Here is a 26,004-nt window from a genome sequence, read left to right on the forward strand (position 1 = left end):
CGCTGTATAGCTCTTTTATTAAAAATCCTGGGCTGGTTGACCTCAGGATCCATAAACTTCAAATTTGTCAGTCAGTCTTTTTTCATGTATAAAATGGAGGTAATAATATCTACCTCATAGATATTTCATGAGGATTAAGTGAAATAGTCTCTTTTGGCTTCCAAGATATAGTGTTCTCCTGTGATGTCTCTCTCTGCTCCTTTTACATATACTTGTTGGATCACTCTATTTTCAAGGTAGTCATCTTCATCTTAGGTCTGTACTACCACTTTCTTATTTTCATCCATCCTCATAATTTCACCTATACTCTGATGATCCCAAAGCCTTATCACAAATTCAGATCTTCATGAGTTTATAATATCCAAGCACACTAAAACTCAACATATCTAAAGCAGAACTCATCTTTTCTTAAACCTGCCCCTTCTCTTCCAAATTAGACTGTAAACTCTGGGACAACAGAGATCATGTTGGGAAAAAAACATGGCTATAGAAAATGCCTGGCACACAGGAGTTAAGTATTTGCTGAAGGACTGAATGAACTCTTTTATATCAATAAGATAAAGGCTATAAGAAAAATTGCAAAGGTCTTGGGTCCCTTCCCCATCCTGGGTTGCTCAGGGAGAAGCCACCTGTGAGATCCTGGGTTAAAAGTTGGACCTACAGCCCTCGCTCCTCCTGTTACACACAAATACTCCTTCATTTCAGTGGTTACAGGTAACATGAACATAAGGCACTTCCTAAATGTTCATGGGAAAGTATTTGGATTTAATTTGATAGTTTAAATGTTTTTGCAAATGTTGATAAACAAAAGATGTGCTTAGAGCTGGGTGACAGACATGCTTTTATAATACAGGGTTTTCATCCCAGAATGTGACTTTTTCCAAAAAGATTCCATTTTAGGCCTCTTGCTGCAGACAGGTTCCATGGGAATGCACAAAAAAAGAGGCAGGGAAACAGTCCCCATGGGAGACTGTATTTTCTTTAAAAACAGGCTGCTACTACTTCCTGTGAAGTGTATAAAGTGCCTTTCCCTTTGCTTAGTCATCCAGAGTGAAGTCAAAGGGCTCAAAGTCTTTCCGGAAACGGCGAGCCAGGGTCTCCTCCTCTTCCTTGCTAATCTGACATTGCCTCCAGTCAGACTTGTCAGGAATATTAAGGATGGCTTCACTGGCCAGGACCTCCCTGTAGAAAGACCACAAAGTCAAAATAAACAGTATCAATCTGAACCCTCCTATTACTCCCTAGCCAGGGCTCTCCTCAGCATCACCCAAAGAAGGCATACACATCCTCTAACTTTACTTTATACCATTTCTCTTGCCATGAGTGTCATATCTGCCAAGAATGGCACTATTATAATCAAAATCGTACCCATTTTAAGTGACTAGCTCACATCCTACCTCTTTCCTAACCCCTCAAATCCCATTTACTTCTCTGAACAACTTGGAACCACATTTATTGGCACTTACTTAGAGAAGCAACATGGTGCAGGAAAAAGAGGGCAGGCCTTGGTGTCAGAAATATCAAAGATAATTCCATTCCTAGCTCTGTCACTTGATATGACTCGATTTCATCCTTAAGTCCTGATTTTCTTAACTTATGAAATCCAAAATAAGGGTTTTGTGTGGTATGGAGATAACACAATCAAAAAAACAAACTAGCTGTGATTATATCTTGCTTTAAACTCTAGTTTTGTCATCCAAATTAGATCAAGAGTTTGCTAAGGGCATGGTACAAAGTCAGGCACCTAGCATCATACCCTACTCTTTCTGCCTTTCCTTTTAAGGCAGCAGTCCTATGAGAATCTAATGCCTCGTGATCTCAGGTGGAGCTAAGGCAGTGATACTAGCAGTGGAGAGGGGCTGCAAATACAGATGAAGCTTCACTTGCTCGCCTGCCGCTCGCCTCCTGCTGTGTGGCCCAGTTTGGGGACCCCCGTTTCAGGAGATTCAGGCCTACACAGGCACAATAGAACAGGCTCAATATCAACAACATTTATCTTGGTTCTTATGACTAAAAAGTAACTACATACAGACACACACACACAAGCTACCTTCTAATTGCCAGTGCTCTATATTTTTATTTATTTTTACTTTTTTTGATATATTAGAAATAACTATTTGCTCATCTATATGGTTCATTTTCCACTTTGAAGCTACAATAAATGGAACAGTTGAAAACAAATCATGAGTCTCCTAAAAGTCGAAGGCCCTGAGCCAAGTTCTAGCTGCCTAGGCAAACCTTGAGCCTACTTCATCTGTAAAATGAATAGAACTACATTTCTTATGCAGAAGGAAAAAAAAGTCTTTTCAAGTATTTTTTAACTATAAAATGCTATATAACTGTAAATTAATATTTTGAAAAATACTAAGTGTTGAAAATACAACTATCATGAGCATAAAATCAAGGAATCACTTATGTAGGCTATGTGCCTGTGTGTATCTGCTGTCATGTGCCTAAGTCGTCAATGCTCACATCTGCACCTGTTGCTGAGGCAACAACAAAAGGATAATGTCAAATGTTTGAAGCTCTGAACATACTTGCTCTCATTTGTCAATTATCTTTCTGAAAATGTAAACAGCTACATTTACTGGACTTATCCAATGGTGGCAATTTCTTGGAGGCTTTCCAAATTAGTCTAGGAAAGGACTCAAAGTTGACTCAAAACTCAGTTCTAAACAGGGAAAAAAACAGCTACACATCAGAGACACCAGCATCAGATAAACTGCTCTGTACATTTTGACTCTCTTCCATACAATATCACTTCTTGTCAGCAAATTCCTGTCTTCAGTCTTTGCCTAATTTATACCACTCCCTATGTGGTTTATAGTCATGTTCTCCCTAATATGAGCAAAAATAATGTCTCATCCAAACCTTTAGGACACTATAGAATAATGATATTAAGACCACACATTTTGGGGTCCAAAAGGCATAGGTTTGAACCTACCACTATGACCATGGATAAGCTACCTAAACACTTTAGAGCCAAGGACTGTTTCTTATTCGGCTTTTTATTTAACTGTCTATACAGCCCACTCCCTTGTACGAAGCAGGCCTAGTGAAAACACATTTAAAATAAGAAAAATATACAAACCTTCCAAACTGCAAAGGAAAATTCTTTTTAATTCTGTGGAAAAGTTTCTCTCCTGTGTCAAGTTCAACATAAAAATAGGCTGCTCCTGGCTGTGCAATCTAAAGTAAACAGAGCTACATAAGGATATACAATACTGTTTGAAAATCTAAAATCCTAGTTTATCTTTTACAAGTTTTAATTTGGCAAAGAATTCAGTCTAGAAGCACAAGAAAAAGGATGTGAGCAGCTATAGATCCCAAACCCTTACTGGAAATAGAGCTAAAAAGCCAGACTGGCGGATATTACAAAGATCCTCTCAGTGACAACATCTTTCGAAGTTCCTGCCTTAGGAAATTTCTAATTTCTTACTCATCCCAGGAAAGCATTGAGGCATTGCTATAATACCACTTTTGTCTACAATCTAATCAATACTTCATGTTATAGTTGCAAACTGTCACCTGCCTACTTAACATTTTTGGAATGCCTTACTAGTACCTCAGGTTTAACACGTCCCCTCCTGTTTTACCTGCTTGATGTCAGAGTGCTCTGGGATTTCCAGGAGCTCTATCTGTTGCTCCTGTGCCTGGGTAATGAAGGCATCTTTAATGTCATCAGTAGCACAGCGACTGAGTGGCACAGGAATGACCTGGGGTTTGGGAGTAAGGGGAGAAGGTAGAAGAAATTCTTTGTGCAGGTCCCAGAGAAGTCATGCCTTCTATAGTTCCTAAGAAGTAGCAAGTCCATCACAGGGGTAGAGAAACACCCCTCAGTAGAGATTCTCCTCAGGCCAGACAGGTTGGTGTCAGCCTGTCTGTAAGGACTTAAACTTATGAGGTAGCCTGCCATATGTGGGAGCCTATCTTTGATATGGGAAAGGCTAGAGAGTAATCTTTTTGTCATCAAACCTTTGCCAGCTCCCATATAATATATGTGGCAGAGTTAGGCCCATTTGAAAACTTAACAAATGAGCCAGAAAGAAAACCACCACAATTACAAAGTATCCGTAACAGTCTCCAAATATCTGAGCTGCTAGTCCCATGCAGGCTCTGTGACTATTTCTTACCTTTGAGCGGTCACTCGTGTTGCGCTTCACACGTAATACCCAATCTCTTCCAAACTCTACTTATCAAGGCCCAAATCTTTCCTGGAACCTTCCTCAACCACTCATTCCTTTTCTAAACAAGGGACTTACTGTCTGTGCAGTTCACTTATACTGACCAGGCACTTCCCCTGAAATCACCAAAGATCTCTTTAACATTTTAAATGAACATTATTTAAATATTATTGTGAAAATTCATTTTAAATATTTTTAATATTTAAAAATTTAGTTTTCTATTGAAACCAAATATTTCAATATCAGTCAAATTAATTATTCAAATTAATGTAGTTTAAATATTTATCAACGCCAGGTCCCGATAGGGCCCTTCCAAGTTCTTGGGCAAAGCTCCTACCTGTAGCTGGAGGTGATGGCTCTTGTAATTTCTCTCAAATAGAACACACCGTTTTCCTCGACTCTTAAAGAATCGCCTCAGTGTAGCTTTATACTTTTCCACCTCTTCCACCACCTCTGCTGAAAGCTCTACCACTGACTGGTAGTGTCCAATGGGCAGGATAAGGACATGGTCATCAGATAGGCCTCCTTTGGCCAGGGCAAGATAGCACTGAAGAGGAAGCACATAGAAGTGAGACATCAATATTGCATGTATGATTCTTCAGGGAGAAAAGCCTATACAAAGAATAATCCTAGGGGTGTGAAAAAAAAGTGCTCAAAGAGGCTATTAGTAGAAATTCTACAACTTAAAAAATTCTGATTTTAGAGGTTATAACAACAATATTCTCAAGTACCTGCTAAGGAATGAAATTAAATCCAACAAATAATCTGCAAGTATCAAAAGAACTGGGAGCATATGAGCAGCATATAAACAGGCTTTTGGCTTCAAACACATCAGAGCTGAAGAGGAGCAGATCAACACACAGTTGGTTGTCCCTCCTAGTCTCTGAACTTGAAACCAATTTTTCAGTTACTACCACCTTCAGCCACAGAAAGATAACACTGCTGATTTCCAAGTGACTACTCTTCCTACAGGAACATCCAACTCCACTCAAAATACAGCCCCCGGGCTCACAAATAGGACTAAGGTGACATGACTAGTATCCAATGTCCCTATAGCCTTAAGCTGCTGACTAACCTCTACAAAATGAAAGCAAACATATAACCTAGTAGAATGAAAGGAAGAAGAAACCTCAAAGTCAGGCACGTCCAAAGAGGTAGAAAACTGTGGTTCCAACGGTGGATTGTCAGCAGCTAGATAGCAACTAAAAATATTTCTATCAAATCGAAAACATGTGAGACTGCTATATATTAACACTCTTTGAAGGGAAAACACTGAGCAGAGAAAGACCGGTGAACATCAATGCTGGCAAATGAAGGTACCAGAGCTTTAGAAAAAACAATCCAAAGTATACTTTTAGTGTGGTGGGTTCAAAGTTAAGGCTGAAGGAAGGAGTTATTTATTTTTTATTTATTGACGTAGTCCAAGAGAATGACAAAAGAGGTTTCAGAAATAAACTAAAGTATGATCATCCTTGATTCAATTGGCACAGAGGGCTGAGCACATCTAAAAAGTTAATTTTCCAGATGACTCAAGTTCATAAAAACGTCATAAGCACTGAAACATTTTCTTAATGTTTACAATGTTTTAATGTTTACTCTAGAAGCCTGAGTCTTCTAGCCTTTTTACATCAGAGGGTCACCATCACTAACAGCAGCTTTTATATTGTGATGTGCAGTGAGGCTATTGAAACTTTCTAGTCTAAAGGGCAACCCCTAATCAGTACCTTCCAGCTCTTATGAATAATTTCATACTTGCCTAACATCCTCCCTCCCTTTCAAATTCTCACCTTCTAATCTGTTCTATACTTAAATTATCTCTACTTGTGTCTTGAATGTAGAAAACGTACCTGGATAAATGCTTCTCTCAGAGTAAAATGCATGGACTTTGCAGCAGTAATTTTACACACTTAGTGGGCTTCCTGTTGTTTTACCAATATGTGGCCATGGGCCATCAGCATAGTTCTATGTAAATCCCTTGAGGAAGGCATGGCAAAGACAGAGAAAGCCAGGGGGAAAAGTAATACAAGATTAAGAGGAATGGAGACACACAGGAGACTCTAATTCCTTTGCCAGATACCCAAATGTCACTGGACGTTCCCAAAAGGGTTCCATGGGACAAAGGACAGTGTATATTAAGTGTAGACTTGATTACTAGGTAGGCTCTAGGCTAAAATCCTCATGTAGCCTCCTATTTGGGGTGCTGGGCCACAATCACGACCTGAGATGCTTTTGCCCCACTAGCTTTAGGACAAGATGAGAAAAAAATGTGTTTCCTTGATTATCCCCTAGGGTCAAGCCCTGGGCAACAAAAAAGTGAATGGAAGAAAAAGGTCATTTCTCCCTGAGGCCTAGAGCAGCACTGAGCTAAATCACCAATTCCTAATCTCTTTTCCTCTACATGGCATTTTGAACCTACTGAAGCTTCTCAAACAGAAAGCAGTTCAAAGGCTGCCTTACCATACAAGGTGTGAGAGAAGACTGGCATAAACTAATCGAAAGAGGGAAAAAAGATCTAGAAGAGATAATCCAAAAAAGGAATTCTCAACAGCAAGAACTTTTCAAGTTTGCTCTTCTTCATACTGAAGAGTTCATCCACAGACTCCATGGCCCAATTGTACCACAGGTCTGCACCCCATTTAGTCCTCCCCCTAAAGCTAGGAAATGTGCTAATAATAAAAACATAAAAATTAAATTTAAAAGACTGGGACCACTCAGTCTCAAACAACAAAGGCAGGAGAGGGATTCACTTAAAGTGCAAGATGAAAGAGAGACTCTAATCAGTCATTCTATAGGAGGCCATGATAAAGAGCCCTCAGATTGTCAGGATAAGGTGCTCAGAAACAAAAGTTAGACTAAGCCAATGAAAAAGAGATGAAAGTATCTGTCAGAAGTGCCACATACTAAGAAATGGATTGTAAATTATCTTCCTCAGGAGCTCTGGCAAACTGTCAATTCTAGTCATAAGTATTAAGGATACAAATGTAACCCTGAAAATTAAGCTTTTTTCATTCACGGTAAATGAAAAGGATAATGGTCTATATGGATCCCAGTGAAATGAGGATCAAAGGTATTACTCAACACCTAATCGAACTCTGCCTAAGGAAAAGAACCTGAGAAAATCTGAAATAGGATGACCTTATTGTGAGACACACATACTTCATCAGAGGGTCCACAGTCTGAGTAAAATCATCCTCAAGATCATCCAGTTCTCATAGTTTGATTCAGTGCTCACCAAGCAACCTTATTATTTTATTACTTGGGTTCCCAGATACCCGATGTGGCTGTGGGGATTCCTGTCATCGGGAAGCTTTAGCCTCTACTACTAAGCAAGACTGAGAATTTATCACTTTTTACTAGTATGGAGTAAAAATAGAGTTCAAGAAGTATATGAAAGCATCACCCTAGAAGTTCCATACCTATTTGTCAGAGGGGGAGGAAGGGAAGAAGCAATTTTGTGAAACTGATACTACAAAACCACAGGAGAACTGCTATAATCAAAAAGAGACAATAAAAAAATGTTAGCAAGGATGTGGAAAAACAAGAGCTCTCATACATTACTGTTAGGAATATAAGATGGTACAGCCATTTTGGAAAATACTTTGGCAGTTTCTTAAAGAGTTAAACATAAATTTGCCAGCAATTCCATTCCTAGGTATCTATCCAAAAGAAATGAATACATATGTCCACACAAAGGCATACATGCAAACATTCAAAGCAACATTATTCCTAAAAACTATTAAGTGGAAACAACCCAAATGTCCATTTATTGAATATATAGACAAAATGTAGTATATGCGTACAATGGGATACTATATGACAATAAAAGGAATGGAATACTGATAGATGCTACAACATGGATGAGCCCTAAAAATATTATGCTAAGTAAAAGAGCCCAGACACAAAGACCATATATTCTATGATTCCATTTATATGAAATGTCCAGAAAAGGCAAACCCATGGAGACAGAAGGTAGATTAGTGGTTGCCTGGGGCTGAGGGTGGAATTGGAGAGTCACTGTAAATGGGCATGAGGAATCTTATTGGAGCAATGGACATGTTCTAAAACTGTATTATGTGACAGTTGCACAACTAGATAAGGGTTATTAAAAACTGCTGAATTGTACACTTAAGTGGGTAAATTTTATATGTAAATTATGATTCAATAAAGTGAAAAGAAAACAAACAGGTATCTCCTCTGTAAAAGATCCATAGAAATAACTCACATGTGTGCCAATGTTGACCACCAAATGCTTCTCCACTTCAGGGCTGGCAAGGCAAAACCAGCAGGGTCCTGGAGGCTGAGCTTCATGTGGAAGAAAGCCAAACATTACTATGGTATAGGAACTCCAGCAAATAATAACCATTGTCTGATCTTTATATCCTGCAAGACTGGTATACACACTGCCCCAATGAACTGGGCCTGTTCTCTTCCCACTATGACCACATATACACACACATCACCATTATCAATGAAACTAACTTCTATTAGAAAAATTCTGAATTTGTAATCATTCCACAGGTAGGAGATCCACAAGTAATAACCACATACTGACAAAAGTACATGTAACTGGCAATAGGGTGCAATGAAAGAAAACTGAACTGGGTGTCAGGAGCCCCAATTCCAGTCCCAGCTATCCAGCTAGCCAGCCACATGATCCTGGGCAGTAAGTTTATCTTCCCAAGGTGAGCTTCTTCATCTTTGAAATGAGAAGGTGGATAAAAAGGACCTCAATGAAATAGCCTTAAAGTCTTTTCTACCAGTTTGATTATTCTATTTTATGAATTTTTATTGGTTCTGTAGGCTCTTTACCTCACATGTTTTACAGACATGAATGAAAGGGACTGTTTTCATAGTTCTTACAGGAAAAGTCTCAGCCTCAAAGTCAGGCCATCTTTGTATTATTTCATTTTTATTATTGGTCCTAATGACTCATTGTACAATTTTCTTCTGACAGAAGAGGCTCTCTTACAATGCTGCTTGCCTAAAATAACAGTTACTGCTCACAAAGGAGATCTCTGGAACCAAGGTACTTACGAGGTTTGCGAGGCTGCTTTGGGTGAGAAGAGAACTTGCTATCTCGGCCTGTAGATGAACGCTTCCTTCCATGCTTTTCATTTATATCAAAGAAAAATTGACAGGCTGACTCTTCCTGGAATGGCCAAAAGTAGAAGAGTAAATGATATTACACTAACCTTTAGACAAGTAGCCAACTATTCACATACAAAGGAATATTCCTGCCATGTCATGTCTATCTTTCCTCCCAGCCCTTTCTGCCTATTCTAGAGAATATGACTGGACTCTTAGTCATACTTCTCAACACTTATCCAAGATATCACCAAATTCATCTCTTTGGAAAAGAAAATTAAAATGCAAGGTATAGAGTAATTCTTGCCTAAAGCAACAACATGAACCCATCTGAATTCCTTTCCCTTTCTCTCTCAATAGGGCCATACTGGAGTCTTTAATTAAAAAGATAAGAAGGTTGCTCATTAAAAAAGTTTTAGAAAGCAGACCATGTATGACAGAAAGTAAACTTGACATTCTTTGCTTTAGTAAGTAAAAAATTAATTTCAGAAAAGTCTGCTATTAGAAATTTCTTCAGAGTGAATCATTACCAACTAGCACTCATTATAAAAATCACAAATTGCTACCAAACAGTTGTTGGATACTTTCCTGAAAAGTTAAGAACAGAGAATTATCTTTAGACAAGAAAAGACTTAACATGTGTAACCCAAACATGAACCAAATTTAGAGAAAGACTTAAAGTATGACACTGTTAACCCTAAACTACAATTAAAAAAAAAAAAAAAAAAAAAAAGGAGCTTACTTGAAATCTAAGGCTTTCTAAACAACACCATGATTTCTCAAGAGAAAAAAAAATTAGATTCTAGGGATTAAACTTGTCTTATGAATTAAATTATAAACCAGCAAAAGTACACATGTAATGGGCAATCCTGCCCAGAAAAATGCCACCTCTCGATGAGAACATACCTCAGGGGAAGTAATTTGCTTTCCTATGGATACTTCCTTCCCAGATTTTCTGTAAGGGTTTTCAGTGACATCTGGAGGTTGTTTTACCAGTTCTGCTGCATCCATTAGTTTCATGGGAGTAATACTGAATGCATAAAGATACTTTAAAGAAAAATAATATAATAACATTAAAGGAAATACTATTTATCCAAATGTAATCCATCTATTTTATAGTGACGATTTCACAGAAGACTTCAAAACTGAGTAAAATTAAAAGGGCAACAACTGGCCCATCTGTGGCTCATGAAATACCTAGCAAATCAAATGCCAACTCAGTGACCTCTGCAGGGGCTAACAGAGCGTGCTGACAAGCAACATTCAAAGTCTCCACCTTTACAAAAAAAAAGCCACTACAAGGCCTAGAGGCACTTGCTCCATAATCCTTGAAGATAAACTGCTTCTGCCTCTGAGTCCTTTATCTTTCTTTGTATACTTCATCAACAGAATCATGGCACTGTCATTCTTTTTTCTAATGAAAAATAAATTGGACAACTTAGTGTTTCCCTCTGAAACTATATAATTTCTGTTGTATATGCTGATAAATTTTTTTAGGCACTAGTAGCAAAGAAATGAATATTCATTTGAATATCTAGAATTTCAGACTAATGGCACAGGTACTGGGAACTTTATTTTTTTCCCACCTACAGCACTTGTCTTCCTAGGTGGTCTCCCATTCAAGTACCTGCCAGCCCTGACCCTTCTTAGCTTCCGAGATCAGATGAGATCGGGCATGTTCAGGGTGGCATGGCTGTAGACAGTACTGGAAACTTTAGATGTAATATGAACAAATCCTTAACCTCACTACAGATCATGGAAATGCAACTAGTAATACACCATCTTCATCTATTAGAATGGCAAAAACTGTAATAAAAATTTGATACTATCTATCTACTAAGAATGAGAAAGTAGACAGAAAGCAAACAAACTCATACATGGCTGGTGGGGGGTGTAAACTGGAAGAAAATTTTGAGATTAATTTAAGAATGCCTGCCAAATTAAAAAATGTGCATACTCTTTGAATGAAGCATGAGTTGCTTAGGGCTGAGGCTAACTTCACAACTCTGAGTAGAGCAATAGACTAATAATACTATGAGTGATATTCATTCTTGAAAAAGCAGTAAAAAAAATATTACAAATCTAAGAATGAATGCATTGGGCTTAAAAGCTTAAGACATGGAAAAGAAAAAATGTGTATTTGCTTATTTTTCTTATATACACTGTTTATTGCATGTTATAGTGGAATAATCTCCACATTATTTATCTGTTCCCCCCCTTGACTGATCATTCTGATGTGAGCTGTCTCAATCCACAATATCCTGCTTTTGGCCCTACTGAATCAAAAATGCTCTCAGGGAATTAATAAAAATAATGTGCTTTTCCTGGTATATTCGCCTTCATTCACCTGCACTGTTTTCCAGTGCAAAGACAGATTCAAGGTATCATTAAGATTTCTCAAAGCCAAGAGGACTTATGGAAATCTTTGGGAGGACCTTATATTTCTGCTAAATGAAGATGCTAAAAGAAGCAAAGCCAGCATACCAAACTCATTAATACCCAAAGAGACAATCACACAGGAAGAAAGAAATACCGTTCATTTGAAATCTGCCTTTGTTTCACTGGGCCTGTTTTCCCAAACCTGGTTCTAAAATGTCCTACAAAGTACTCAAGGAAAGCTGACCCTTCATCCCCATATTTTTATAAACGAGTCACTGAGGTGCTGGGACACTGCGGTTGGAGAGAAGATCTGAATACTAAACTGGGCAAGAGAAACATTTACCAGGCAGAAAATGAATATTAACCTACTCACAAATACTCAAATCTTTACCTTTTTCTTCTCTGGATTTCCAACATTTGCCAGAGCTATAAACCTGGTGGCATGCTGTGCATTTTCCTGCAGAACGATGTGGTTTCTATAATATATTTGAGAGATAATGGGTTACCAACAAACTTTACTTTTGATTTACAATTATAAAATATGTAGACTCCGTCAGGCCATGAAAAGAGTTCTGAGTCCATCACTACCAGTAAGATGTTAACTGTCCGTCTAGTAAGATAAACATCCCTACCTTCCAGGGCTGTTGTTAGGGAAAAATAACATCATGTATCTGAAAAGCACAAAAACTCTAACTTTTAGTTTTAAAAGAGTTGTAAAACTGGCACAATGTTGATAAATGCTGAAGCTAGGTGATGAGTATAGGAAGGTTCATTATACTGTTCTCTCTTCTTTGGTGTAATAAAAAGCTATAATAATGAAAACCAAAAAGAAATGAGTTTTAAGTGGAAAAAAAATGCTTCAAATAGTAATATATAGAATTTCATTTTTTCTAGAAAAAACATAAATATACATGAATGTATTTCATAGAAAAAAAAATGGAAACTGCATATGCCAAAATATTTTTTGAGCTTTCTAATAAGTATTCCACATTGAGCGACTATTATTTGTAATTAAAAGAAAAAAGATACTGCATTACATATTATTTTTTTATTTTTAGTAAGTTGAACATTAATACAGATGCCAATCCCTAGAGTTCTTTATTTTCCTCATGCCTCATAAATTTTCAAAATCTGTTACAAAAATATAATTTTCCTTAAAAATCTAGCATACCATTTTATATAAAAAATACAAAATACACATTTTATAGTCACATTATTGAAGGGAAATAACCAAAATATAGTCTGTCTGCTACAACTTGTTTTTTAAAGGGAGAAAGTACATTCGTAGCTGGTAAATGGGACTGGTATCAGTCTAGGGTAGAAGTCATGCTGTTTCACATGCAACTGTCTCCAACTTTTAAAATGACTGGAACAGACAGACTCATAATTAAATGGAAGTTTTAGTAATACACGAAGACATTAAAGAATAGTCTGAGAAGTGTCTTTCTTCAGCACAAGTAGTGACTCGTGCAGTAACCTCAGGAATTGCTAAGACTTTCCACTATTAAGTTATCCAGGTATAATAGGCAAAAACAATGACCCCCCCCCACCACACACACACACAATGATGTCCATGTTTTAATCCCATAACCTGTCAATGTTCGCTTACACAGCAAAGGGAAATTAAGGTGACAGATGGATTTAATCGCTTGCTAATCAACTGACTTTAAGATAGGGAGATGATCCTGGACAACCTGGACAGACCCAACATAACCCAAGGTCCTTAAAAGTGAAAGAGGAAAGCAGAAGAGAGAGGAAAGTGACTATAGAAGAAGGTGAGAGTGGTAAGAAGGATTCATTCAACCAGAGTTGCTGGCTTTAAGATGGTGCAAGGGGGCCATGAGCCATGGAACATAGGCAGGTGGCCTCTAGAAGCTGAAAAAGACAAGGAAACTGTTTCTCCCCTACAGCCTCTAGGAACAAACACAACCTGGCCAACACTTTGATTTTAGCCCAGTGAGACCTGTGTCAAACATCTGACCTATGGAACTACATGATAATAAATTTGTATTGTTTTAAGCTACAAAGTTTGGGGTAATTTGTTATAGTAACAATAAAAAACTAATACCACAGGGAAACTGCAAGTACAGATAAAGAAGTTGGGAAGATGTCTCCCCCATTTAAAATAAAAATGACTGATGAAGAATGCTACCCCTGAATGGTATTTTTAATGATGATAAATTGCTCCTCAAGGAAAGACTTTAAGTCTCACAATACAGGGATGTAAAAGCATGGACTGACTGTAATTCTAGGTGTAAATGTTAGTAGAGAGTTAACTATACTAGTATTTTTTATTATGCTAGTTATGGGTTCTCGTTATAATTCTGGTTAAAAAGTTGCACAGGGTTTTTTTTCTCTTTTTTAAACAGCTTTAAGAGCTAATTCAAATACTATACAATTCACCCATTTAAAGTATACAACTCAATAGTTTTTAGTATATTCACAGATCTATGCAACTATCACAACAATTTAATTTTAGAACATTTTCAGCACTGGAAAGAGAAACCCTATACCTATTAGCAGTCACTTCCCCTTTCCCTCTAACTAGCCCCTGGCAACCACTTATCTACTATCTCTACTTTGTAGCCTAAAACAATACAAATTTGCCTATTCTGAACACTATATATTAATGGAATCATCTAATATGTGATCTTTTGTATCTGAATTCTTTCATTTAGAATAATGTTTTAAAAGTTCGCCCATGTTGTAGCATGTATCAGTATTCCATTCCTTTTTCTTCTTGAATGACATTCCATAGCATGAATATACCTCTTTTTTTTTTTTTTAATCCATTCGGCAGGTTGAGCACTCGAGTTCCTTCCACATTTTGGCTATTATGAGTAATTATGATTAATGCTGTTATGATAATTTGTGTATGAATTTTGTGTGGACCTATATTTTCATTTTGATTGGAACAGGAGTGGAATTGCTGGGTCATACGGCAACTCTATGTTTAACCTTTTAAGGAAATAACAGTTTTGCAAAGCAACTGCATCATTTTACATTCCCACCAGCAATGTATGAAGGTTCTAATTCCTCCAATATTTGTTATTGTTTATGTCTTCGAAGTGATAGCATATGGTGGTTTTGATTTGGATTACACTAATGGCTAATGATGTGAGCATCTTTTCACATGTCTACTGGCCATTGGTATATATTCTTCAGAGATATGTGTACTAAGATCCTTAAAAGTTGAAGAGGTTTTGAGTGGCTTGTTCTCATAACCTCTGTTTTTGGTGCATGGTTTTAAAGAACAAGAAGATTTTTGGAATGTTATACAGAGATATAATAGAAATATCTGTATCACCTATGGTTGTATCTTAGGCTGTGGTATTATGGAAAAAGGTGGGTTATTTTCCCCTTTTTGCTCTCCTATACTTTTTTAACTTTGAACAACACGCACGTTATTTTTGTGTAAAAAAGTTTTCATAAATTATTTCAGGGATTATCCATGCCCTTTACAGTAAAGATAATTCAGAGTTAACTTTACTTAACTCTTATCAGTTATAAATCACTGGTTTTATTTTCTCTACAATACATCCTTTAAAAACTCTACCTCTACTCAATTTTTAAAAAAAAAGAAGGAAAAAACTGATACGTGGTCTTGATTCCCAAACTGAAATACTTCTAGTGATTATATTGATATTAAGACTATACAAATAGTACTGTTTGACCTGATCAAAACAGGAGTTACTGTGCTATATCAAGCCATGATGATTAAACGATGTTGTTACCTCAGACCCTCAAACCTTTCAGGGGCTCTATATAGTGCGATCCCTTGTATTTCAAATTAGAGAACAAACTCATAGAAGCTGAATAACTTGAGAGTCATTCATTTCAGTGACTGAGTAACTAAAAGAAACCAAGACATCATATTGCTGAAATGAACATGAGTAGTTTACACAGAAAATCCAAGGCAAATTATTCAAAAAGCCAAAAATAATAAAATGCTACTCACCGATATGGAAGCCTCTCATAATAGGTCTTTTCCAAAGCAGCAAAATGGTATCTTGGTTTCAAGACTGTGGCAAGACTGGAGATGGATGCAGAGCCACATTTTTTGGTATCCACTTCTCCCTAGTAAACAGAAACTCAGTCATCCTTACAGACCTACGAGTTAACAAGAAATGCAAAGAAATAACAAGACATTTTGCAATGTCTTTGATATCTGCATGTGGATATAAATTTAGACAGTAGGGTTTGCGTAGTAAACTCCATACTTATGGCAATCAGAGAACTCTGAAACACAGAGGAGGAACTGAGCTATTTTAAATACAGAAATAAGAACAACTGTTAGAAGCTAGAGGTTAAAAGGTAATTCCTCCACATTAACACCTGGAACAGGGTTTATTAATTTTTGGAAAGTAAACTCTGAAGCCCACATGCCATATTCTTATAATTTGTTTTGTTGTGCACCTATAGTTCCGACAATGCAGATAGACAATGAAAAAAATAAAACTTAAGCTGGCTTTCAGGGCTCCAAGGATCCACAGAATATTTGGTACGGAATATAAAAGGACTTCATCACATAAGTATGCAAACCTTTATTTTATTTCAGTCAAGGAAGACATGGTTTGTAGAAGGCCACAACCATACCCTTATCGTAAAGTTTGTAACATAAAGTTTGTCAAAAGTTAGGCTCGTTCCCAGAGCATCCCTAGTTTCCATTAACAACAAATTATGTGACTTCTCATCCACACTATTACGTATAAACTCTAAGAGAAGTTAGTAGCTGGAAATAAAGAAATCACCAAAGTTGATTTTCCAGTAAGTAAAGAACTACCGAAAGGCAGGTAATTGGCCTTGAGCTAAGTTGTAGCATCTTAGGAACTGGTGAACTGTATTGTTTTCTCCCCTATACCTTGTATGGTTATTTATAAACTATAATTAAAATCCTTTTTTAGCGCCCCTAAAATGAAGGGGCCTCATTCTTCTCATCCTCCTTTACAGAACATCACATGTGTCTTTCTCACGTCCACCATCAGCTTAGTAATCCTCTGGATCTTTCCTAGCTTTGCTGCATCTTCTCCACAGTGCAATCAGCACTGCCCTTTGTATTCTAGGTGAAGAATAACCATGGCTTTGTGGAAAGGGAAGAGTATTGTCCCTTTTACTTTCAATATCCTTCCTGACAATGCCTGGTATCTTGCTGGCTTTTTGGTATAGCCATATTGTGCTGAAGTGACAGACTGCTCTACAGGACCCTTTCTGGACCCCTTCTGATAACTCTGCATCTATTAATTGACATTTGCCCCTAAATGCATTTTTATACTTCCCTTCACTGAAGCTCAGCTGATGCTTTCTACTACTTTCCAGATCTTCCTTAGGCCTATTTCCACCAATAGAGTATTTCCCGACCCATTATAGCTGTCACTCACCAACCTGGTGTACATGCACTTCTAGACTGCTTATAAAAATATTAAGATCAAATGCTAGGTAAGCTCCAATGCATCCCAACATTAAAGCTTTCACATTAGAGAAGTACGAAGTTTCCAACATCTCATTTCCCATCTTTAGATCTCTCAATCTTCGATCCCATAATGATTCCATTAAAAAAAAAAAAAACTGATAGGCAAAAAGCTATAATCTGTAATGGAAGGGGGAAAATATGACCTGCAGAGCTGCCACTAGCTATAAATCTTTTCATTAAAAATTAGTAAATACTCAAAACACACTAAGAGGAAGCCTAAAAGAGGGTACCTGAAGTAGACAATATAATTTAAAGAACGATTCAGTCATAATTGAGATTTCAGCAATCTCACCTCTGAATCGTGCTTTCATAGAATCAACTTTTGCTTTGGTCAGTTGATATAGCTTTAGGTATCCTGAAAAAACTCACAGAAGATTTCTACTGACAAGAGTTGAAATACTCAATATAAAAAGCAAAAAAAAAAAAAAAAAAAAAAAGCCCAAATTAAGCCAATGCAATTTGCTTTTAGAAACAAGCACTACTCACAGAAGAATTCCCAAAGTTCCCCACATACTTGGGCCATGGGGATGTGAGCAAGATATCGACACCTTTAAACTGGGATGTTGAACATAGCATTGTCCTCAGGAAAGACACATCTTTGGGACTAAAACTGTAACTTGGGACTGGCTCACTTAAGGACTCTGTCCCACTGAGGTACACAATCTGTAGTCCCGAGCTTCCGGTGAACACACCTTTACGACCTGGTTCAAAGAAAAATGGAAAAGTTTTAGTCAAAACTGCAAATAACATGTCACTATGGAGATGAATCTCAATCTCCCAACGCCACTGACTCTCAGATTTCCCTGCCTTCTACACATCTGAATGAGTGTAAACTCTCCTAAAGCCCCCTTCTGGTTGCTAGGCCTCAGTGCCGGATGGCTACAACAGTACTCCTGTTCAGTAAAAGCGGCCCGTATGTAGAGGCTGCTGGAGTCCCTGGCTAGTCCATTTACCCCAACTGCATTACAAATGAAAAAAGTTGGGAAGCACTAATTAAGAGAAAGGCTTTCTGCCTTCTAGAGGAAACTCTACATGGAGTGAAAGAAACCCAGACACCTGGACATGGGGTGAAGCAATGAGAAGAAAAAATAACTGCAGTTCTGAGGAAGGTACAGCCTAGATGTATTCTTCATCCAGGCAGCAGCTTCCAAGTGAAGGCAAACATTTCAAACGTGCAACTGTTTAAGAAAAATTAGAAACTCTACCTCTTCTAAATTTATTTTTCACATGTGCCTTCAAGACCTTGCTCCACCAGTTTTCACCGTCCTTTCACCTACTGAGTCTCTTCTCAACTGGCTCTTTCCATTCAGAAAATAGAATATTAAACATACTAATTAATATACATACTAAGAATCATATATAACTGACAAAGTTCTTCCTCTTCAGTTCCAAAGTTCTCAAGAGTAGTCTGTCCTAAGCGCTTTACCTCTTAATTAGTTTCTTAACACACTAGTTTCCTTCTCCCACCATTTTCTTAAACGTCACTAATCGCCAACGGTCTCTACTCCTAAAACTGTTCTCTCTTCATTTAGTTTCTGAATTTAACATCTTTACCTCTCTCAACACTCTTCTAATCCACTTTCGCCTCTCTTTGCCTACCCTCTAGATGAAGATATATGTCCCGACCATAAAGTACCATCATCTGCCTGCTTCCCTTCTCATTATATTTTTCTTAACAATTGTGATTTTCTTGAGCTTTATTTTTCATCTTTATGGGACTAACTCCCCAAAACCTATACTTTCAACATGGACCTTGTTTATAAACTCTAGAAAGATCATATCTAAATATATGTTGGATGTTTTGCCAGCACTTTAAGCTCAGTATCACATGTTTACTATCAAATTCATTTTTTGCTCCTCTTACTGGATCTCAAAAAATCTTTCAGAGAAATAACCCAAACACCTCAGCTGCTATTTCCACTCCTGGCACTAAATTCATATGGTAAAATAGCTGCCATAAATATCTCCAGTAGTGGTCTTAACTCAAATCTAATAACTACAATGAGAACTGCTATTAAGTCAGGCCCATGTTAGGAACTACAACAAAAGAATTTCAAAATGTATATCTCACACTGTGATTAAAAATAATAAACAAAAATCTGTCCCTCGATTTTATGCCTAAAGGAGACCCATATAATTGAAATAAGATGAGATTGCTTATAGGAGGGCCACAGTCAGATGTAGAGAATAAAGGCTATGGCAGACTATGGTGGGGAGGGACAGTAAGGACATTCACAGCAAAGAAAATGTATAAGCTTTCTAGAGAAATGAGGGATCAAGAAAGAGGAAATATGAAGAGCAGTGGAGCCATTTTAAGAAAAAAGAAAAAATGAGCTGAATGTTCCAAAAGGCTTCAGACTTGACAACAGGTAAAGAGAAAACAAAAGCAAAATCTGACAGTGCTTTTTAAAACAGCCAGACACTGAAAGAACCACTAGAAGAAATTCAGGAACTGAAGAGTGGACCTAGAACCAGAAAAAGGACAAACGGAGTGAAAAACCCAAAGATTAGAGCTAAAAGCTTGAGTTTCCAAAAATCCTTAGTGAAACCTCGAACTACAGCTAGTTAGGAATCTAACAAGCTGTACATATCCAGCAATGTTAAATGGTGAGACTACACACATGGAGTTTAAACATCATTTACACCTTAAGTACTCAATACACTGAAGTCAAGTAGTTTATTCTTCTATTTGACTGAAAGAGTGTATATTTGGTTGTGGGAACACAGGAGACTGGAGGGAGGTGGGAAAGACCATGAAGGGAATAAATGTCAGTTTTAAGGGTATAGACACAAACTTTGGGAATGAATCCCCCTGCCAAAATTCATTCTCTCAAGCAGTAATGTCAGATGAATCCAGTCACAAAAATCCAGATACTAATTCCTAAGGACACTTTATTATGTTGATTACAAATACACACACACACACACAAAATGTTAACTTACCCAGATAAGTAATGTTTTCAGCTAATTCACACCCATCAGCATCTTGGAAATATTTTACTGTTTCCTGGTTGTTGGCACCTAGCACATACGTCTGAATAGGAGCTAGTGACAGAAATAGATAGGAAACCATAGTTACCAGATCTGGTTTGAAACTTGAGAAATGCTTCCCCATAGAAAAAATCATCATAGCAAAAGTAAAGAGTCTGCAATCCTACATGTAAAATATACTCACCAACTATGATATCCTACACCCAACCTAGCGGCCTATTAAATGGTGTCACCAGGTTGATGAAGTGACATCTTAAAAAGGATAATAAATGTATAATTAGGAAAAAACACAAAAAATGGAAAAAGAAAAGGACAAATACGGTGTATTTATTCAATTCCTACGTACTTAGGTTTTTCTGGAACTACATCCAACCAAATTCAAAATGTGAACATTTAGATGCATTTGCATCCCACCCAGATCAATGCAGAGCTCAAAAGGAAATTTTTAAATAACACATGTAAAAAACAACCCAGCAAGAATTGTGTAGCCTTGAAGCTTTGTTAGAAATCATTTGTTAAAAAAAAATAATTCCATACCTTTCTTGATGCCAGTTTTATACTCCTCCCATTCAGCATTTGGAATGGAGCCAAAGAAATTTCCTACACACAACAGCAGCTAAAATGAGTATTTTAAACAGATATGAGATATTTTAACAGTACATAATTGACAGTAACCTTATTCAGCTAATTATCCTAAGTAATGATCACAAACCAAGTTTTTTCCTTAATCAATTTGCAGAATTTCAATAGATGAATTCCTTAGCAGCAATTGTAGTAGCTACTCTGATTCTATAAACTACTAAATTTTGGCTCACTGGCTATCAAGTTCAAGTTGGGGATGGGGAAGAGGGAGTCCAGGGAAAGATGGAGAAATTGACCTTGAAGAACCACTCTGTGAAACATAAACTATAAATATTAGGTACCCTGAGAAATACAGGGCATGTAAAATGCATTTCCTGCCTGTTGGCCTTTACTCAATCTTTAACCCAATGAACATACTGTCCCCATACCTGTAATAGAATTTACAGTCTAGTTGGTGACCACACATAACATTTATACATGGTTCTTTGATTTGTGAAGCATTTGCTCATATGTTATCTGACTTAATCTATACCAAACATTCATGAAATACATTTCTGCTTCCTAAACCCAGAGGTCAGAATCACTTAGGGATGTTCTGCTAGGCTTTTTTTCAGTTTCGTGTACAGTAATAAAGTAACAAGATTGAAATTCGAAAAATATAAGAAGGTAAACAGGTCTCCCTTCTTCCACCACTCTGCAGCTACTAAGTTCCTAGGCTCACAGAAGGAACTCAATCTAACAAAAAAAAGAGAGTATGTGTGTTCAACTGAGGAATGAATAAAGGAGCCCAAACTTTATTTTAGTATGTCTGACTACAACAGTAAAATTAAATTCAATAAAGAGAAACATCTTACATCAAAGTTTCCACTTTTCTTCTGAATTGTTCGAACTCTATTGAATAATACATCAAACTTTCCTTCAACATCTCCACAAGCCAAGCTGCAAACAAGAGATAAACGTTAAGGCAATTCAGGAAACATGAATAGGCCTGCTAGATTTGGTAAACACTCTTCCTGGATCAGGTAGAGATGTGACCCAGTCTCTTTGAGATTACCTGAGACATTCAGTGCACGTGAACTATTTCTGACCACTGAACAGCTCCATCTAAAGGTTTCACCAACACCTCCAACTCACCATATCTAAAATTTAGCATATCATTTCCTCCAAAATTGAACCAGCTTCTCCTCTCTTCTCAAGTTTCATGGATGGGTCTACCACCAGTTTGGTCACCGAGAGTCAAAAATCTCTCTTCCAGTCACCAAGTTCCATCAATCCCCTTTCTCAAACATCTTACACACATACTACCACCACCTACAATATGCTAAGTGCAATATGCCAAGCAATACTGTAAGAATATGTTAGGAGTAAAAAAGAGAAGAAATACTCAGTTCAAGCCTCAAACAGTTTTACAATCAGGGAAGGAGAGATACTCTGATAATTGTACATTTATATGAAAAGGGCTACAACAAGGAATTATGTGTAAAGTGTTATGGGGTAGGGAGGTAGGAAGTGGCAAGAGCTGAGGTTCTTAAGGCAGACTGGCCCTAAGTTGTGAAGTAACTTGTTCTATCATCTCATTTCTGAGTTTTTATAACTCTGATTTACATGTTTTTTCCACTTCTCATATTATTTCCTTAATGTCTTTTAACTCATCTTGAAATACAGTCCTTAATGATTTGTCATTGCTTTTCTGATTAGATTTTATTGTTCATATCACTGAACATTTTCAAGCTGAGATGACATGATTGTTATCTGTTTTAGAAAGATCATTTTAGTAACAGAGTCAAAGGTGGTCTGAAGACACAACTGACTGTAAGCAAAAATATCAGTAAAAAAGGTAATGCCAAATGAGGATGGGGGCGGGAGGGGGGGAACAGATGAGAAATCTAGAATTTTTAAGACCCAAACACAAACTGGAGAGAAACCGGATGGGAAGTGAAGGATGGAGGATAGCTGCAAGGTTGAGCAACTGAGAGTCTGTGATATGGCAGGGGCAAAATCAAGAGAGAAATACAATAAATCTGGTAATAGATACAAAATAAGCAAGCTTACATTTCCTCTGATGCCTTCTCCTCTTCCAATCTATCCTTCAGACACCCAAGAGTTTAAAACTCAAAAACATTAAGAAAATCAATTGTTTGCAGAACCACAGCCTTCTCCAAGTTTCCCTAACATAAACCTTCCCTGCTGCCAATGTGATTACTCTCTGCTCCTGCCATTCCCTGGGGTAGTTACTTCTAACATCTTGAGTGTAAGTTTTTCCCATCCTTCATGGCTTAGCACTTCTCTAAAGTCTTCCTGACCAGCTCAGAAAGTCACTCTCAAAATTCCAGAAATCCATACACCATCTCAGAGCAAGCTCTGTAATAATCTATTAAGCATTTTTATTTATCTCTGAGCACCACCTCTTTTAGGAGGCCCTTTACCCCCTATCAGTCATCAATTCCTGTTGTTCCCAAGGGATCCTGCACTTCCTCCATCATAGCAGTTGTCACATGTAATTATAATTGTTTCTTGGGGAGCCACGTCCAGATTGTACATCATAGGACACCTCAAAATTCATCATCTTCTCGCCTGGACCCTTTTCCAGTGTTTCCTCTCCCGCTGAAGAGAAATAGAAATCTAAGACCCCAAGAGTGCTGACTCTTCACTCACAATCAAACCTATCTTCAAGCCCTGTTGTTCATCTCCTTAATAAACCATGAATTCCCTGCATTTTTCCTTCTGCCATCACTAATCCTAGCTGTCCTCTACTTCGGCTCTAATTTGTTCTCCACATTGCAGCCAGAATTGCTTTCCAAAATGAAAACTTGATCGTGACAAGGCTTTCTTAAATATTACATGGTATTTTTAAAGATAAAAATATTAATCAAGGCTCGATTTTGACTCCCCTGAGTCCTCGCAATGAGGCAAATGCTCCAATTATACACCCTCTCAGAACTGTGAACCTTTTTTCTTGACACTTATCACTACCATAATCTTACATTTATATGGATTCTTTGATTAGTATCTGTTCCTCTGGACTACTGCCTACATTAAGACAGGAACGTCATCTGTGCAACGCCTAGCACAGTGCCTGGCACACAACAATTGTTCAATAAATATTTGCTGAATATTTGTTGAATTAATGGATAAATGAAGTCCTCTATTCATCGGCCCGGTAAACACCCCGCCACACACACACCTCCCTCAAAAAAGTGCGCCAGGGAAAAAGCACAATCTATCCTGCCCAAGGCGCATCAATGGGTTCCACGCCTAGAAATTTTGGTTAACAAATGGAGTGCGGGATAAACGAACGGGAATTGACGTGTTAAAAGGCCAGCACTTCCTAACACGGAGGCCTTATGCTGGGAGCTTCCGCTTCTCCCAGCGAATGTCGCCAAACGTCTCGCTTCGGAAGCGAAAACAATGGTGAAAGGAGGCCAGCCGCAGTGAAGCAAAGACCTGATAAGAGCTCACCAGCATGCCCCGCTCTCACTCTCCCCTTTTCATCCTCCCTTCGCTTCTCGTGAGACCCCGGCCGGGAGACACGGGCGCGCACGCACACAGAGACACACACACAGACGCACACAGGCACACAGACACACACAGCGGCTACCGATTCAGGGTCACTCACAGGCGCAGAGGTTTCTGAGCCATCGGTTCCTATAGCGTGGGTTGGGACGACTACCCAAAGTGGGGACACCGATCCAGCGCTCCTCGGGAAAAAGCAGCCGCGCTATAATATGACGTCAGCAAACTCCAACCAATGAGGGTTCAGTTATCTATGGCGAGCGCCGAGGGACAGAAGACCCTTTCGGGTTGTTTTGCTTTACTGAGGAATTGAGAGGCGAGCAAAGGAGGAAGGGAGGGAGGGGAAAATGAGAAAAAAGAATCTCATTATGATTTTTTATTTTGGAGAAGTTGAAATTATTGAACTGCTAGGAAGCTCCCAGCACAATAATGAGCCCTAACCTAGCTTCACCTAATCGTATCACTCCAGTGGGCAAGATAGATTTCCTCCACACACATTTTGTAGTGTTAACCTATTAAAGTTAGAATAATGGCCATTACCCCAATTCAATAAGTGTCAATATGTTGCCAAATTTTCTTCCTTTCTCTCCCTCCTCTCTCCATCTAGGTGTGCAAGCACTTTTATTCTCAATGAATCATTTAAAAGAAAATGGTAGACTTCAGGAATACTTCTGCATGCATTTCCTAAGAATAAGGGCATCCTCCTACATAATCATAACACCACTAACACACCTAAGAAAATAAACATTAATTCAATAATATCACCTAACACAAATCCATAAAGTTCCTTTGTCACTCCCAGATTTATTTTATACCTTTTGTTTTCATTCAGGATCCAGTCAAGTTTCACACTTGGATTCGGTTCCATCTCCAATCTCTTTTAATCTACAATAGCTCACCTACCTTCTTGGTTTTTTCATGATATTGACACTCTGGAAAGTTCAGGCCAATTGGTAAGAGACAATAGTATATAAGGAAATGGAAGCAAAGGTGAGCGTTCCTGACATCTGAAGGGCACGGAAGACTCCCCAAGGGCAGTCAAGCAGTTCAAAATTAACTAAAATTTAAATAAGTTTAAGGAAGAAGAACAAAGTTCTGGTTTTCCTCACAACTTCTCCAATGTTTTTGGGGGATATATCAAGTTCCCTGCCTCATAAATATCAATGCCCCTGCTTTTCTGGCACACAAAGCATGCATTTCTACTTTACAGGTAATACAGCACGGCCCAGGGAAAATGACAAAAAGGAATCTGTTATGATTTTTTTTTCAAGGCAGTTGAAGTTACTGAGCTACTAGGAAGTTCCCAGCATAATGTTGGGCCTTAACCTAGCCCAACCTAACTATATCACTCTAGTGAGGAAGACAGATATCAAATCTGAATCTTGAAGAATAGAAGTTTGTCAAACATGGATCGATAATAATTTCAGGAAGAGGAAATAACAGTAAGATATGAAAATTCATCTGTGGACTTCTGTATTATCTTTAAAACTTTCTTACAAATCTTAATTTATTGTAAAGTGGAAAGTTTATGGAAAAAAAACTCATTCACAGGAATTAAGGTATATCAAGATAGCTGAACACAATGTGTTAGAGAAACAAAAAAAAAATGAAATTGACAAAAAGGAAAAAATAGGAGCCTTGTATGCATATCAAGTCTGGCTTTAGAATACACATTCTTCTCAAGCATATATGGAACATTCTTCAGGATAAATAACATGTTAGGCCATAAAACAAGTACTCACAAATTCAAGAAAATAGAATTTATGTCAAGTATCTTTTCCAACCATACTGGAATGAAAC

General features: G+C 37.7%; 1 protein-coding gene, 1 non-coding gene and 1 pseudogene across 6 annotated transcripts; all 3 read right to left on the reverse strand.

The window, feature by feature from the left end:
- Positions 1-511: 511 nt before the first annotated feature.
- On the reverse strand, positions 512-25,969 carry CWF19L1 (CWF19 like cell cycle control factor 1). 5 transcript variants are annotated; one of them, XM_016124228.2, is made up of 14 exons: positions 24,308-25,969; positions 21,546-21,630; positions 20,647-20,725; positions 20,062-20,163; positions 17,605-17,819; positions 15,607-15,725; positions 12,040-12,124; positions 10,176-10,316; positions 9,219-9,333; positions 8,407-8,486; positions 4,522-4,731; positions 3,597-3,716; positions 3,092-3,189; positions 512-1,182 (listed from the first exon to the last, which is right to left on the reverse strand). In XM_016124228.2, exons 1-14 carry the CDS (start codon positions 24,328-24,330, stop codon positions 1,038-1,040), a joined length of 1,617 nt encoding a protein of 538 aa, XP_015979714.2. In that variant the 5' UTR covers positions 24,331-25,969; the 3' UTR covers positions 512-1,037. The 5 variants fall into 5 exon arrangements, with proteins under 5 accessions (XP_015979714.2, XP_015979719.2, XP_036079554.1 ...); XM_016124233.2 differs by having other exon boundaries at positions 20,647-20,709; positions 24,308-25,968; XM_036223661.1 differs by having other exon boundaries at positions 20,647-20,709; positions 24,290-24,308.
- Positions 3,915-4,062, reverse strand: LOC118604459. Its single transcript, XR_004951762.1, has one exon. It is a non-coding gene; the product is annotated as a small nucleolar RNA SNORA12 (small nucleolar RNA).
- Positions 10,853-10,970, reverse strand: LOC118604836 (annotated as a pseudogene).
- Positions 25,970-26,004: the final 35 nt, after the last annotated feature.

Source organism: Rousettus aegyptiacus, unplaced genomic scaffold, assembly GCF_014176215.1.
Source record: "Rousettus aegyptiacus isolate mRouAeg1 unplaced genomic scaffold, mRouAeg1.p scaffold_m13_p_6, whole genome shotgun sequence".
NCBI classification, from domain to species: domain Eukaryota; kingdom Metazoa; phylum Chordata; class Mammalia; order Chiroptera; family Pteropodidae; genus Rousettus; species Rousettus aegyptiacus.